The sequence below is a fragment of the Ranitomeya variabilis genome, chromosome 3 (genome assembly GCF_051348905.1).
Source record: "Ranitomeya variabilis isolate aRanVar5 chromosome 3, aRanVar5.hap1, whole genome shotgun sequence".
In the NCBI taxonomy this organism is placed as follows: Eukaryota; Metazoa; Chordata; class Amphibia; order Anura; family Dendrobatidae; genus Ranitomeya; species Ranitomeya variabilis.
In genome coordinates this window covers 337,461,530-337,474,214 of record NC_135234.1, presented here as the reverse complement: position 1 = coordinate 337,474,214, position 12,685 = coordinate 337,461,530, and the positions used below count along the sequence as shown (strand labels likewise).

Below are 12,685 nucleotides of genomic sequence, written 5' to 3'. Positions count from 1 at the left end.
GAGGGGGACCGCCCCTTTTATCTCTCCATAGGGTTTCCTGTTCCTAGGGGCGGATCCCCTCTCTCAAGTGGGTGCTGTCGTGGCGAAGAGAAAAATACGGTACTCACCTTCCAGGGCCCCTTGTAGTCCTGTTGCCTCCTTCTCGCGCAGGACCTGTGATGACGTCGCGGTCACATGACCGTGACGTCATGGCAGGTCCTTCTCGCAGACCATCCTTGCCACCGGAACCTGCCGCTTGCATGGAGCGGTCACCGGAGCGTCGTGAGGAGCGTGAAAGGTGAGTGTATAATGATTTTTTATTTTTTTTAATTATTTTTAACATTAGATGTTTTTACTATTGACGCTGCATAGGCAGCATCAATAGTAAAAACTTGGTCACACAGGGTTAATAGCGGTGGTAAAGAAGTGAGTTACCCGCGGCATAACGCGGTCCGTTACCGCCGGCATTAACCCTGTGTGAGCGGTGACTGGAGGGGAGTATGGAGCAGGGGCCGGGCACTGACTGCAGGGGAGTAGGGAGGGACTAATCGGACTGTGGCCGTCGCTGATTGGTCGCGGCAGCCATGACAGGCAGCTGGCGAGACCAATCAGCGACTTGGATTCCTTGACAGACAGAGGCCGCGACCAATGAATATCCGTGACAGAAAGAAGGACAGAAGGACAGAACGACGGAAGTGACCCTTAGACAATGATAGAGAGATATATATATATATATATATATATATATATATATATATATATATATATATATATATATATATATATATATATACACATACATACACACACACACACACATACACACTCTCCAATTTCCGACGCTGAGCGTAATAGTACGCCGATGTCAGACTCCCCCCTGTGTGGTGTGGGCTCAGACGCTTGACCTGCACCTTTCCGGGTACACGTCGGCTGATATGTGCCCACAACAGCCGATGGTGGAATCTCGATCCGCCCGCAGCTGTTAAATGCCGCTGTCAATTTCCATGCTTAATGGCTTGCAAGATGTTATTTTCCTGAAATTCTGTCTTTTTTTTTTTTTCACACACATCCCTTTGAACATTGTGGCCAAAGAGCTCTATTTTAAGCTCATCTGTCCACAGGACTTGTTTTCAAGATGCATCCGGCTTGTTTAGATGTTCTTTTGCATACATCTGACTCTGAATTTAATGGTGTGGACACTGGAGAGGTTTTCTTATGATGATTCCTCCATGAAGGCCATATTTTTGCAGGTGTCTCTAAACAGTAGAACAATGTACCACAACTCCAGAGTCTGCTAAATCCTTTTGAAGATCTTTTTCAGTCAAGCTGGGGTTCTGATTTGCCTCTAGCAGTCCTCAGCTCTCACTGAAAATTTGCTTGGTCTTCCAGACCTTATCTTGACCTCCACTGTTCCTGTTAACTGCCATTTATTAGTTACATTTCAAACTGAGGAAAGAGCAACTAGAAAATGCTTTGCTATCTTCTTATAGCCTTCTCCTGTTTTGTGGGCCTCCACCATTTTCATTTTCTGAGTGGTAGGCAATTGCTTAGAAGAACACATGGCTGTAGTGTTTTGGCACAAGGTTAGAAGAGGCGCTGGGTTTCTATACAGCTGTATCAGCCCGTTTTTTTTTTCTTTTTGTAATTTTTAAGACGTAAAATATAATATATAATTATATATATATATATTTATTTATTTATTTATTTTTATTTTTATTATTTATATTTTTTTTTTTGCCTAAAATAAAAAGGAAACTTGTCATCTTTCACTTTTGGCCATCATTTCATCTTCAACAGTAATTTTGAAACAGGGGTGCCCAAACTTTTACATGTCACTGTATAGAAGTCATAAATGCTATTGTGACATATGGGTACCATCTGGAAGCTGCACTGGACTTAACTGCTTTCACACAGGGAAAGCACTGTTTATATTTTCTTTATTGCGGGGGACTGTAATTTAGAATTCGAAATAATAGCTGTATTGTAGGGCTATTCCTTTGCTGATTTTGATAAATGCTGCCAACACCACCAAACATCCACTATCTTAGCTTACTCACCGTCAATATTGAGCATCATGTTCCACATTGCGGGACGCACAGACTGGTGAAACCCAAACCAAACTTCACGACCCCCACCCAGTGGATGATAGTAACCTTCAGGGGGTGAAAAGAATGAACGTCCAACAGGGGTATACCTGCAATAATAAAAAAAAGTTTATTTACAAAGTATTAAGGAAAACCAAAAAAAAAGCGCAACAACCACCAACAACACTGGACAAAGCAGTCAGATAGGGCATAATAGTCATAGTGAATCTTAAAATACCTCATAGATGGCAAATGACGGGTGATCACATCAAGAGCTTGCACAGAGTCTTCAGGAACCTCACTCAGATGTCCAGACAATGCTTCCAAGAGAAGCTGCAGGCTAACAACTGAAACCCACTGAATTGTCACTTTAAAAGTCTGGTCTTTCCCCTCCCCTGGAAGGGTCACTTCAAGATCAACCTGCAGAAAGAGGTTAACAGGGCTATGAAGTGTCAAATAAATAAATTAAGGATGTGTTAAAGGGGCGTGTGTCACCAGGTTTTTGCCACTTAAAATCGGAGAGCAGCATAATATGATGATTCCAGTGATGTGTCACTTAGGCTACTTTCCCACTAGTGTCGTGCACTGCACGTCGCTAGGCGACGTTGCGGCGCACCGACGCTAGCTGTGAATGCGCCGCACAACGGGGGCAGCGGATGCAGTTTTCCAACGCATCCGCTGCCCCATTGTGAGGTGCGGGGAGGCGGGGGCGGAGTTCCGGCAGCGTATGCGCGGTCGGAAATGCTGCAGACGACGCACCAAAAAACGTTACAAGCAACTTTTTTGGTGGCGCCGGTCCGACGCAACCGTCGCACGACGGTTGCGACGTGTGGCAATGCGTCGCTAATAAAAGTCTATGGAGAAAAAACGCATCCTGCAAGCACTTTTGCAGGATGCGTTTTTTCTGCAAAACGACGCCTAGCGACGTGCCGTGCACGACGCTAGTGTGAAAGTAGCCTTACTGGGCTGCTTTATCAGCAAAAGATCACCACTAGAGGACTAGTAAACTTTTTGCCAGTTATATTCATGAGCTCTGTATAACCCCACCACTAATTAGCAGCTTTGTGTATACACTTTGCATGAGCAAAAAGCAGTCAGTCAGTGGTTTTGGATGGGTTATGAAGGCTCTACATTCGGATTACTGGTAGATCTGCAGAAGACAAGAGTGATTTTATCAAAATGACAGAAAACAGCTTCATAAGAGATCCACCGATGGAATTACATTATTTGTGCCTACATCATGGTGCTCTGAAATGGGACAGCAAAAAGCTAGTGACAAAGCCGAGATTTTCAGCCCATTTTTTTAGGCTGAAAGTGCCCCTTTTGGCTTATACTAGAGTCATTCCCAGGGGGTCGGCGGGGGAGTGGCTGCTGTCACATCATACTCACCTGCTCCCGGCACAGTCCCTGCTTCTCCGATGCGATGGTCTCCGGGCGCCGCAGCTCTTCCTGTGTTCAGCGGTCACGAGGTACCGCTCATTAAAGTAATGTATATGGACGCGACTCCACTCCCACAGGGGTGGAGCGCATATTCATTACTTTAATGAGCGGTACCTGTGACCGGTGAACACAGGAACAAGCTGCCGGCCCAGGACGATGGAGAATCAGGGACCGCGCCGGGAGGGTGAGTATAACGGGGGGAGGGTGAGCATTGCGCGATATTCACCTGTCACCGTTCCACTGCCGGGCTCAGTTTCCGCGTCCTCTGGCTGAGACGTTCAGGTCAGAGGGTGCGATGACGTGGTTAGTGCACACCCTCTGCCTAAACAGTCAGAGAGAAGGAAGACGGAGAGGCGCATGGCAGTGGAACGGGGACAGGTGAATATCTCAAGTGCCGGGGGCCTGTGCGACGAGAGGCGAGTATGTCTTTTTTTTTTTTTGCTTCTTCAATCACAGCAGCATATGGGGCATAATCTATGGAGCATCTTATGGAGTCATCAGCCTTTGTGCAGCATTATAAGGGGCATAATCTATGAAGCATCTTTTGGGGGCCATCAACCTTTGTGCATCAGCATATGGGGCATAATATTCTATGGAGCATCTTAAGGGGCCATCATTAATAATAAATAATAACAATTTTATTTATATAGCGCCAACATATTCCGTAGCGCTTTACAACTTAGACCTTTTGTGCAGCATTATATGGGGCATATTTTAATATGGAGCATCTTATGGGGCCCATCATGAACTTTATGGAGCATTATATGGGGATCCTGATTCAATATGGATATTCAAAAACACTTAACCTACTGATGTCTCAATCAATTTTACTTTTCCTGGTATCTTTTTATTTTTGAAATTTACCACCCTAAGCTTATACTCGAGTCAATAAGTTTTCCCAGTTTTTTGTAGCAAAATTAGGGGTCTCGGCATATACTCGGGTCGACTTATACGGTATACATATATTTATTATTTCTCACCCTGTCTCTCCCAATTGGCAGTGGATGTGCAGTATACATATTCCTTTTTCCATCATAGCCTGGCTGTCGGTCTCCAAATATCTGCATCTTGAAGTGACGCACCATTGTATCCACCACCTCCCTATATGTGGGCAGGAAATGTTAGCAATAAGCTAAAGAGGGGGGTGGGGGAGAGAAAAAAAAAAGCAGAACCCACACAATTATAATTCTCAAAATAATTACCTGTTTACTCTTCTGGGTCTTTTCTCTGGTTTAATGTCCACATCGTAATGGTACACATCAATTTTTGGTATTTGTACCTGGAAATGGTTAGCCAGGAGCCGAATTGGCTTTCCAAGGGTTCCCAAGCCAGGACGCCGCGGAGGCTGGAAGAGGTTGGTCGGTGGAGGACCTTGGGATTAAAAATTAAAGCTCAATTAAGATAGCAGCTATTAGTGAAAATTAACACTAGAATACTTTATAACGTCAAGTTGTCAGACAGATACATATAAATTCTTTATGAAAGCGAGATAAAGTTGTCAGAAGGAAAAATATAACACTAAAGAGCTTGTTAAACCCTTTTAGATAAGTAAAATTGGAAAGTGCTGCAAAAATAAGCAAATTTGCAATTTACACCTTATTTATAAAACACACACATCCATGCCTTCAATAGGTTACAGTTTATTCCCTAGGTTACCAGCTACCTTTGCAGTCTATCAGTAATACAAGATCTCCTTGGCAAGGTGCACAGCGCTTACAAACTCTATACTAAAGAACTTGAAAAGAGCTACTCTGAAGCTGACTGGATCTGACCAGCGATTGTGCCAGAGCTCCTGCAATGCTGCAGACACAATAGACTGCTCTGCTTGCAGCATTATAGAGTACACAGTTTGGGCCAGCAGCTCAGCAATGCTCCCCAGCCTTTCAAGTAGTCAAGCAAAGCATAAATCTGGAACGCTTCAACAGATCCCAGTGATTCTGACATATTGTACTTCATGATAGTGGCAAAATTTCTTTGATATTACCTGCGTTTACTTGTGAAAAAAATGGAAATTTGGCGAAAATTTTGCAATTTTCCAACTTTGAATTTTTATGCCCTTAAATCAGAGAGATATGTCACAAAAAATAGTTAATAAATAACATTTCCCACATGTCTGCTTTACATCAGCACAATTTTGGAAACAAAATTTTTTTTTGTTAGGGAGTTATAAGGGTTAAAAGTTGACCAGCAGTTTCTCATTTTTACAACACCATTTTTTTTTTTTAGGGACCACATCACATTTGAAGTCATTTTGAGGGGTCTATATGATAGAAAATAACCAAGTGTGACACCATTCTAAAAACTGCACCCCTCAAGGTGCTCAAAACCACATTCAAGAAGTTTATTAACCCTTTATGTGCTTCACAGGAACTGAAACAATGTGGAAGGAAAAAATGAACATTTAACTTTTTTTTGCAAACATTTTACTTCAGAACCATTTTTTTATTTTCACAAGTGTAAAAACAGAAATTCAACCATAAATTTTGTTGTGCAATTTCTCCTGAATACGCCGATACCCCATATGTGGGGGTAAACCACTGTTTGGGCGCACAGCAGAGCTTGGAAGTGAAGGAGCGCCGTTTGACTTTTTCAATGCAGAATTGGCTGGAATTGAGATTGGATGCCATGTCACGTTTAGAGAGCCCCTGATGTGCCTAAACAGTGGAAACCCCCCACAAGTGACACCATTTTGGAAACTAGACCCCTTAAGGAACTTATCTAGATGTGTGGTGAGCACTTTGAACCCCCAAGTGCTTCACAGAAGTTTATAACGTAGAGCCGTGAAAATTAAAAAAAAAAAAAAAAAAAAAAAAAAAAAAAAAAAAAAAAAAATCGCATTTTTTCTACAAAAATGATCTTTTTGCCGCCAAATTTTTATTTTCACAAGGGTAACAGGAGAAATTAGACCACAAAAGTTGTTGTGCAATTTCTCCTGAGTACATCAATACCCTATATGTGGGGGTAAACCACTGTTTGGGCGCACCGCAGAGCTTGGAAGAGAAGGCGTGCCGTTTTACTTTTTCAATGTAGAATTGGCTGGAATTGAGATCGGACGCCATGTCGCGTTTGGAGAGCGCCTGATGTGCCTAAACAGTAGAAACCCCCCACAAGTGACCCCATTTTGGAAACTAGACCCCCCATGGAACTTCTCTAGATGTGTGGTGAGAACTTTGAATGCCCAAGTGCTTCACAGAAGTTTATAGTGCAGAGTCGTGAAAATAAAAAATATTTTTTTTTTCCACAAAGAAGATTTTTTATCCCCCAAGTTTTTATTTTCACAAGGGTAAAAAGAGAAATTGGACCCCAAAAGTTGTTGTCCAATTTGTCCTGAGTATGCTGGTACCCCATATGTGGGGGTAAACCACTGTTTGGGCGCACGGCAGAGCTCGGAAGGGAAGGAGCGCCGTTTTGGAATGCAGACTTTGACAGAATGGTCTGCGGGCGTTATGTTGTGTTTGCAGAGACCCTGATGTACCTAAACAGTAGAAACCCCCCACAAGTGACCCCATTTTGGAAACTAGACCCCCTATGGAACTTATCTAGATGTGTGGTGAGAACTTTGAATGCTCAAGTGCTTCACAGAAGTTTATAATGCAGAAAATAAAATAAAAAAATTTTTCCACAAAAGATTTTTTAGCCCCCAAGTTTTTATTTTCACAAGGGTAACAGGAGAAATTGGACAGCAAAAGTTGTTGTCCAATTTATCCCGAGTACGCTGATGCCCCATATGTGGGGGTAAACCACTGTTTGGGCGCACAGCAGAGCTCAGAAGGAAGGGAGCACCATTTGACTTTTTGAGCGCAAAATTGGCTGTCGTGTTTGGAGACCCCCAGATGTACCTAAACAGTGGAAACCCCCCCAATTCTAAATCCAACCCTAACCCCAACACACCCCTAACCCTAATCCCAACCCGATCCATAACCCTAATCACAACCCTAACCACAACCCTAACCCCAACACACCCTAACCATAACCCAAACCACAAGCCTAATCTTAACCCTATTTCCAACCCTAGCCCTAATTCCAACGCTAACCCTAAAGCTATGTGCCCATGTTGTGGATTCGTGTGAGATTTTTCAGCACCATTTTTTAAAAATCCGCAGGTAAAATGCACTGCGTTTTACCTGCGGATTTACCGCGGATTTCTATTGAGGAACAGATGTAAACAGGTAACAGAAGAAATTGGACCCCAAAAGTTTTTGTGCAATTTGTCCTGAGTATGCTGATACCCCATATGTGGGGGTAAACCACTGTTTGGGTGCATGGCAGAGCTCGGAAGGGAAGGAGCACTATTTGGAATGCAGACTTAGATGGAATGGTCTGCAGGTGTCACATTGCATTTGCAGAGCCCCTGATGTACCTAAACAGTAGAAACCCCCACAAGTGAACCCATATTGGAAACTAGACCCCCAAGGAACTTATCTAGATGTGTTGTGAGAACTTTGAACCCCAAGTGTTTCTCTACAGCTTATAACGCAGAGCAGTGAAAATAAAAAAATCATTTTTCTTTCCTCAAAAAATGATTTTTTTTGCCCCCCAAATTATTTTCCCAATGGTAACCAGAGAAATTGGACCCCAAAAGTTGTTGTCCAATTTGTCCCGAGTACGCCGATACCCCATATGTTGGGGTAAAACCCTGTTTTGGCGCACGGGAGAGCTCGGAAGGGAAGGAGCACTGTTTTACTTTTTCAACGCAGAATTGGCTGGAATTGAGATCGGACGCCATGTCGCGTTTGGAGAGTCCCTGATGTGCCTAAATAGTGGAAACCCCCCAATTCTAACTGAAACCCTAACCCAAACACACCCCTAACCCTAATCCCAACCCTAACCATAACCCTAACCACACCCCTAACATGCCCCTAACCCAAATCCCAACCACACCCCTAACATGCCCCTAACCCTAATCCCAACCACACCCCTAAGATGCCCCTAACCCTAATCCCAACCACACCCCTAACCCCAACCCTAACCACACCCCTAACCCTGACACACCCCTAACCCTAATCCCAACCCTAATCCTAACCGTAAATGTAATCCAAACCCTAACCCCAACTGTAGCCCCAACCCCAACTGTAGCCCCAACCCTAAGGCCGGCGTCACACTGGCGTTTTAATCGGCTGAGTGCAATGCGATAAAAAAAAAATATATATATATTGCATTGCACTCGGACCAATGTTAAGCTATGGGGCAGCTCCCATCAGCCGACTTTTTGTCGGCCGTTTTCCTCGGTCCGAGACAATCGCAGCATGCTGCGATTGTCTCGGACCGAGGACAACTCTCGACTCACTCGCACCCATATAAGCCTATGAGTGCGAGACAACGCACATCACTTGGATATCATCCGAGTGATGTGCGTTATAAGCGGACCCCAGCAATGGAGGAGATGGAGAAAATCATTTCTCCGCCTCCTCCGCAGCTGTGCTCCGATCCTCCCTGTGCAAGAGAATCGGAGCACAGATGCATGACACTCGGCTCCTGCTCTCCTGCGAGCAGGAGCCGAGTGTCATTAGCATATCGCATCCAAAGCTCTCGCATCGGATGCAATATGCCAGTGTGACGCCGGCCTAAACCTAACTTTAGCCCCAACCCTAACTTTAGCCCCAACCCTAACCCTAACTTTAGCCCCAACCCTAAAGGGAAAATGGAAATAAATACATTTTTTTAATTTTATTATATTTCCCCAACTAAGGGGGTGATGGGGGGGTTGATTTACTATTTACAGCGGGTTTTTTAGCCGATTTTTATGATTCGCAGCTGTCACACACTAAAAGACGCTTTTTATTGCAAAAAATAGTTTTTGCGTCTCCACATTTTGAGAGCTATAATCTTTACATATTTTGGTCCACAGAGTCATGTAAGGTCTTGTTTTTTGCAGGACGAGTTGACGTTTTTATTGATACCATTTTCAGGAATGTGACATTTTTTGATCACTTATTCCGATTTTTGTGAGGCAGAATGAACAAAAACCAGCAATTCATGAATTTCTTTTGGGGGGTGGCGTTTATACCGTTCCACGTTTGATAAAATTGATAAAGCAGTTTTATTCTTCGGGTCAGTACGATTACAGCGATACCTCATTTATATATCTTTTTTTAGGTTTTGGTGCTTTTATACGATAAAATCTATTTTATATAAAAATTATTTTTGCATCGCTTTATTCTGAGGACAATAACTTATTTTTTGCTGATGATACTGTATGGCGACTCGTTTTTTTTGCAGGACAAGATTACATTTTCAGCGGTACCATGTTTATTTATATCCGTCTTTTTGATCGCGTGTTATTCCACTTTTTGTTTGGCGGTATGATAAAGCTTCGTTTTTGCCTCTTTTTTTACGGTGATCACTGAAGGGGTTAACTAGTGGGACAGTTTTATAGGTCGGGTCGTTACGGATGCGGCGATACTAAATGTGTGTACTTTTGTTTTTTTTTATTTAGATAAAGAAATGTGTGGAGCAATATACCGAATTTAATATTATATATATTATAATATTATATTTATATAATAATAATATAATAACATGTAATTATATAATATTTTAATATATTTTATTATTTTTTTACTTATTTATTTTTTTACACACATGTAATGTGTATATATATATGTATATATATAATATATATATATATATATATATATATATATATATATATATATATATATATATATATATATATATATATATATATATATATATATATATATATATTTTTTTTTTTTCCCTTACTTTGTCCCGGGGGAAACATCATGGTTAAGTGTCAGATCAGCAATCTGACAGGCAGTGCTCCAAGCTTCCCGGCGCCTGCTCTGAGCAGACCCTTGCAAGCCACCTCCCTGCAGGACCCAAAAGGAGCCCAGTGGCCATTTTGGATCCGGGGCCTGCAGGGAGGAGGAGGTAGGAGACCCTCAGAACCCCCTCCCTGCGCGATGCTTCCCTATGCTGCCGGAACGCTGCGATCATGTGCCGTGACCGCTCCTGGCACATAGTGCCAGATGTCAGCTGTGATAGTCAGCTGACACCCGGCCGCGCTCCCCCCGTGAGCACGGCCAATCGCCTATGACGTACTATTCGGTGGCACAGTGGTTAGCACTGCAGTCTTGCAGCGCTGGGGTCCTTGGGTTGTAATCCCACCCAGGACAACATCTGCAAAGAGTTTGTATGTTCTCTCCGTGTTTGCGTGGGTTTCCTCCGGGTTCTCCGGTTTCCTCCCACATTCCAAAGACATACTGATAGGGAATCTAGATTGTGAGCCCCATCGGGGACAGCGATGATGATCTGTGCAAACTGCTGAATATGTTAGCGCGATATAAAAAAAAATAAAGATTATTATATTCAGTCCATGGGAAGTAGGGCCCACCCCACATGGACGGAATAGTACGTCTAATGGCAGAAAGGGATTAAATTTCCTACCTACCTACGTTGTGTTTCAGACTACTAAATAGAGGCTAAATTTCACACACACTGCTTAATCAATTTCGATTCCATGCATAATCAGTACACTAAATTATAGATCTACCGATTAGGGCTGCATGATTATGCCTAAACAGTTTTCAGAGCTTGCATACTTGCTCCAAAAAGACAATGGCAAATGGAGTGTCTCTGATAATTGTGTAAAGAGGTCAAATAGGATATGGGGGTGAATGAAACTAAAGACACAGATTCACATGAGAACATAGCTCTTCCACTTGACAAATTGCTTATCTGCTGGAGTAACTGGCCATGCACATAGATAGCTGTCAGCAGACAGGTCATCGGAGTCAAAAGTTCATGAGTATGGGTGAGTCAGGAGAGTGCAGTTATCCAACATTCACTATACTAAAAAGAGGGGAACATTCCCATGTATACATTGTGACCAGTGTTCACACACTACAAAGAGAACTTTACACAGTCATCCACATCTGGCAAAGGTTTTCCCATTAAGGATTACTTCTCACATGACTCCTGCATTGCGATATACCCAATTGCAGTCACGGATATGTGGGAAAGTCTAAATTGACATATCCGAGATCGCATGTTCCAACATTAGTCCAATATCCGAAGCCGGGTTCCCTCTGCAGCTTATTCGGTAAGCACTATAGCTTGCCGAATAAGCCCTGGCGCAATCAAATTCGTTCAGCTCTACTGTTAAGTACTGCAGATCAGATCGAATAGAAGAATATAGGATCTGATCTACAGCTCTTGTCAGCTGCCGCTAACCAGCAACATGTCATGCAACTGAATATTTGCCCAACTTGTCTGCCATTTGGTGCTGAGTGAATATTTCTCTAGTCACCTTCCACGACAGCCACTTCGGAGGTTGTCTTCCCCGCCCTAATAGGGGACAGGAACACAAAGAGGTTAAATACCCCTTTCCCTTCCTGCACCGCCAGTGTATTCCTGTCCCCTATGGGGCATGAAGAGTTCTGAAGGGGCTGCCGTGGCTGGTGATTGGAGCTCCACGATATACCTTTTATTAGCCGGGCAGCTGAGGTCAGGGGCCTGCCTCTCCTCCTCGTGTGCTGCTCCTGTCTCCTGGCCTCAGGACCCTCCCGCCTCTCCTGCGCCTCCTTTGGGGGTAAAGTTTGGTGGTGACGTGCGTACCGGGGGCCTCCTGTAGCCCCCCGGTTTCCTCCTCCCATGGCTGCAACTTGAGGTGGCGCGTCTCGGTGTGAGCTCCGGCCGTAAATGGCGGAGTTACTTCCGGGTGATCGCGCGGCACTTCCGGGTCGTCAGGTGCGTTCCACAATGGAGCGCACGCCGACCGGCGTGCTTAATGGCGGCGACGACAGGCAGCATTACGGGGCCGTTCCGTTCGCACCCTCCCCCAATTGGGCAACCTGGGGAGGAGGAGCATCATGACACTGAGCCATCGATCCTACTTAAGGATCCGGGTAGCAAGGTAAGCTGTCTGACAGTACTCTGTGACGGACATGGACGGTGACAGACCCCCTTGCTTTGCATCTGCAGATGCCAGCGTTCCCCCTCCTACTGTAAGTAGCAGGTGCTAGGCCCAGCTATCCTGAATATACGTATATGCATGCATGTGTATATGTATATGTACACATACCCCTAAGTGGCTTAGCAAACCTTTTTTCTCTCTCTTATAGGGAGAAAAGGTTTCTGATCCTAAAAGGTCAAGCCGCAAATGTAAAGTGTGTACGGCCAGACTCCCATCAACATGCGGGAAAAAGCTTTGCCAGTCC

At 43.9% G+C, this 12,685-nt stretch overlaps 1 protein-coding gene across 2 annotated transcripts in view; it reads right to left on the bottom strand.

Moving 5' to 3' along the window:
• Positions 1 to 12,685, bottom strand: part of AGO4 (argonaute RISC component 4) — a 98,850-nt gene that overhangs the window by 64,021 nt on the left and 22,144 nt on the right. For both annotated transcript variants that reach the window (XM_077295816.1, XM_077295815.1), the window contains exons 2-5: positions 4,706 to 4,874; positions 4,484 to 4,604; positions 2,302 to 2,483; positions 2,037 to 2,173 (exon numbers count right to left, since the gene is read on the bottom strand). In XM_077295816.1, coding sequence (XP_077151931.1) covers positions 2,037 to 2,173; positions 2,302 to 2,483; positions 4,484 to 4,604; positions 4,706 to 4,874 — 609 coding nt within the window. The remainder of the gene's footprint in view (positions 1 to 2,036; positions 2,174 to 2,301; positions 2,484 to 4,483; positions 4,605 to 4,705; positions 4,875 to 12,685) is intronic.